Raw genomic sequence first — 1,450 nt, 5'->3', positions numbered from 1 at the left:
CGTGCATTAAACATTGTGTCCCTGGGGAAGGAGAGTCTCTGGCCAGGGCTGCTGAGCTGCCCGGCCAAGGGGCGCCTGGGAGAGAGGCTATTGCTTCACTGGGGAGGTTGGGGGGGTATTTATTTTCTTTTGCAATGGGGAGCTGCCTCTCCCTACTGTAATGTCGCTCTTTCCATCCTGCTGGCAGCAGCCCCTGCGTTACCCACCCGCCTATTTATACCTCTGGGCTCTTTGGGGGTTTTGGTTTTGTTGGTTTGTTGATTTTGTTGTTTGGGTTTGTTTGGGTTTTTTTTCGGTTTGATTTCGTTTCATAGAATCATAGAATCTTAGGGGCTGGAAGGGACCTTTGTTGTTTGGTTTGGTTTTTTTTTTTCCCCCTGTAGGCTGTAAAAAAAATATTAAAAAAATAAAAATTTAAAAATACAGGACTGGGAAAGAAAAAAGTCAGGCAATTGGAGCTGTGGTTCAGCTGCCAGGTCCCCCCGCTGGAGCCAGCACAGCCCGGCTCCCCCGAATCCCTCTCTTTCTTGGCTTTCGCAAAAGTTACAGCAATTTGTTCTTTTATTTGCGGGGGGAGGAGGCAGGAGAAATCCCTCCCGTCCCCCCCTTCCCCGGCTGTGCACATTGCTGCTGTGTATTTTGTTGCGTGACAGTTTTCGGGGGAGGTGTGGGGCAAAGTCTGTTGGGGGGGGATTTGTAGCAGGGTTTCTCTGGGGCAGGGCGGGATGGAGATTGTTTATTGTTCGGATCCTCTCCGATTTCAGCAAACACCCCTTTCACCCCCTCGTTATACGAACCTGCAGGAGATCCTGCGGCAGGGACCGGCATCGAGGAAGATGATGGGGGGGAAGAAGAGGACGAAGAAGATGGAGCCTGGGTAGCTTTCTTGGACGATTTCTTCTCCTTCATCCAGGGGAATTCCGCTGCCAAGGGGCCGGGCTGTGCCGGAGGCTGGGGCTGGAGCTGGAGCAGGCCATGAGATGCTCTTTTTTGGCTCCTCGGTCTTGCCTGGCTGCTGGAACAAGGATTCAGGCTGAGGACGGTTTGCTCAAAAGGAGGAGGAATTAATGTCGAGTCCTTGATTGATGAAGTTTGAAATGTCTCCAGGACAGCGGGAAGAGACGTCAGGCACTCTGCGAGCGAAGGCTGGCTATTTATAAACCCGATCTCCCTCTCAAATTCAAAATTCATGGCTTTTCCAGGGCCCAGGGTTTAAAAAGCGGGAGGGGGGAGAGGGAAGAGGCGGGGGAGAAGGAAAGAAATCTGAGGGCCTCAGTTTTTATGGCAATGATGATGATGGTTCTCGGGCTTTTTATAATTGTTATATGCTGATAATAACAGGCGTATGGGGACCTTGCTCTATTAAACTCGAGACTGGGGCGAAACTGCAGCCAATTCCTGGTCACGTGGGCAGCTCTGGCCAATGGCAGCCGGGGCCTGGTGGCAAACA

The 1,450-nt window shown here is 51.7% G+C and overlaps 1 protein-coding gene across 1 annotated transcript in view; it reads right to left on the bottom strand.

Moving 5' to 3' along the window:
- The window catches only part of HOXB2 (homeobox B2), a 22,568-nt gene extending 21,265 nt beyond the window's left edge, over positions 1–1,303 (bottom strand). The window contains exon 1 of the mRNA XM_010008578.1: positions 798–1,303. Coding sequence (XP_010006880.1) covers positions 798–1,191 — 394 coding nt within the window. The 5' untranslated portion in view covers positions 1,192–1,303. The remainder of the gene's footprint in view (positions 1–797) is intronic.
- Between the last annotated feature and the right edge of the window lie 147 nt (positions 1,304–1,450).

The sequence above is a fragment of the Chaetura pelagica genome, unplaced genomic scaffold, assembly GCF_000747805.2.
Source record: "Chaetura pelagica isolate M959 unplaced genomic scaffold, ChaPel_1.0 scaffold462, whole genome shotgun sequence".
NCBI lineage: Eukaryota > Metazoa > Chordata > Aves > Apodiformes > Apodidae > Chaetura > Chaetura pelagica.
This window is presented reverse-complemented; position numbering and strand designations above follow the sequence as displayed.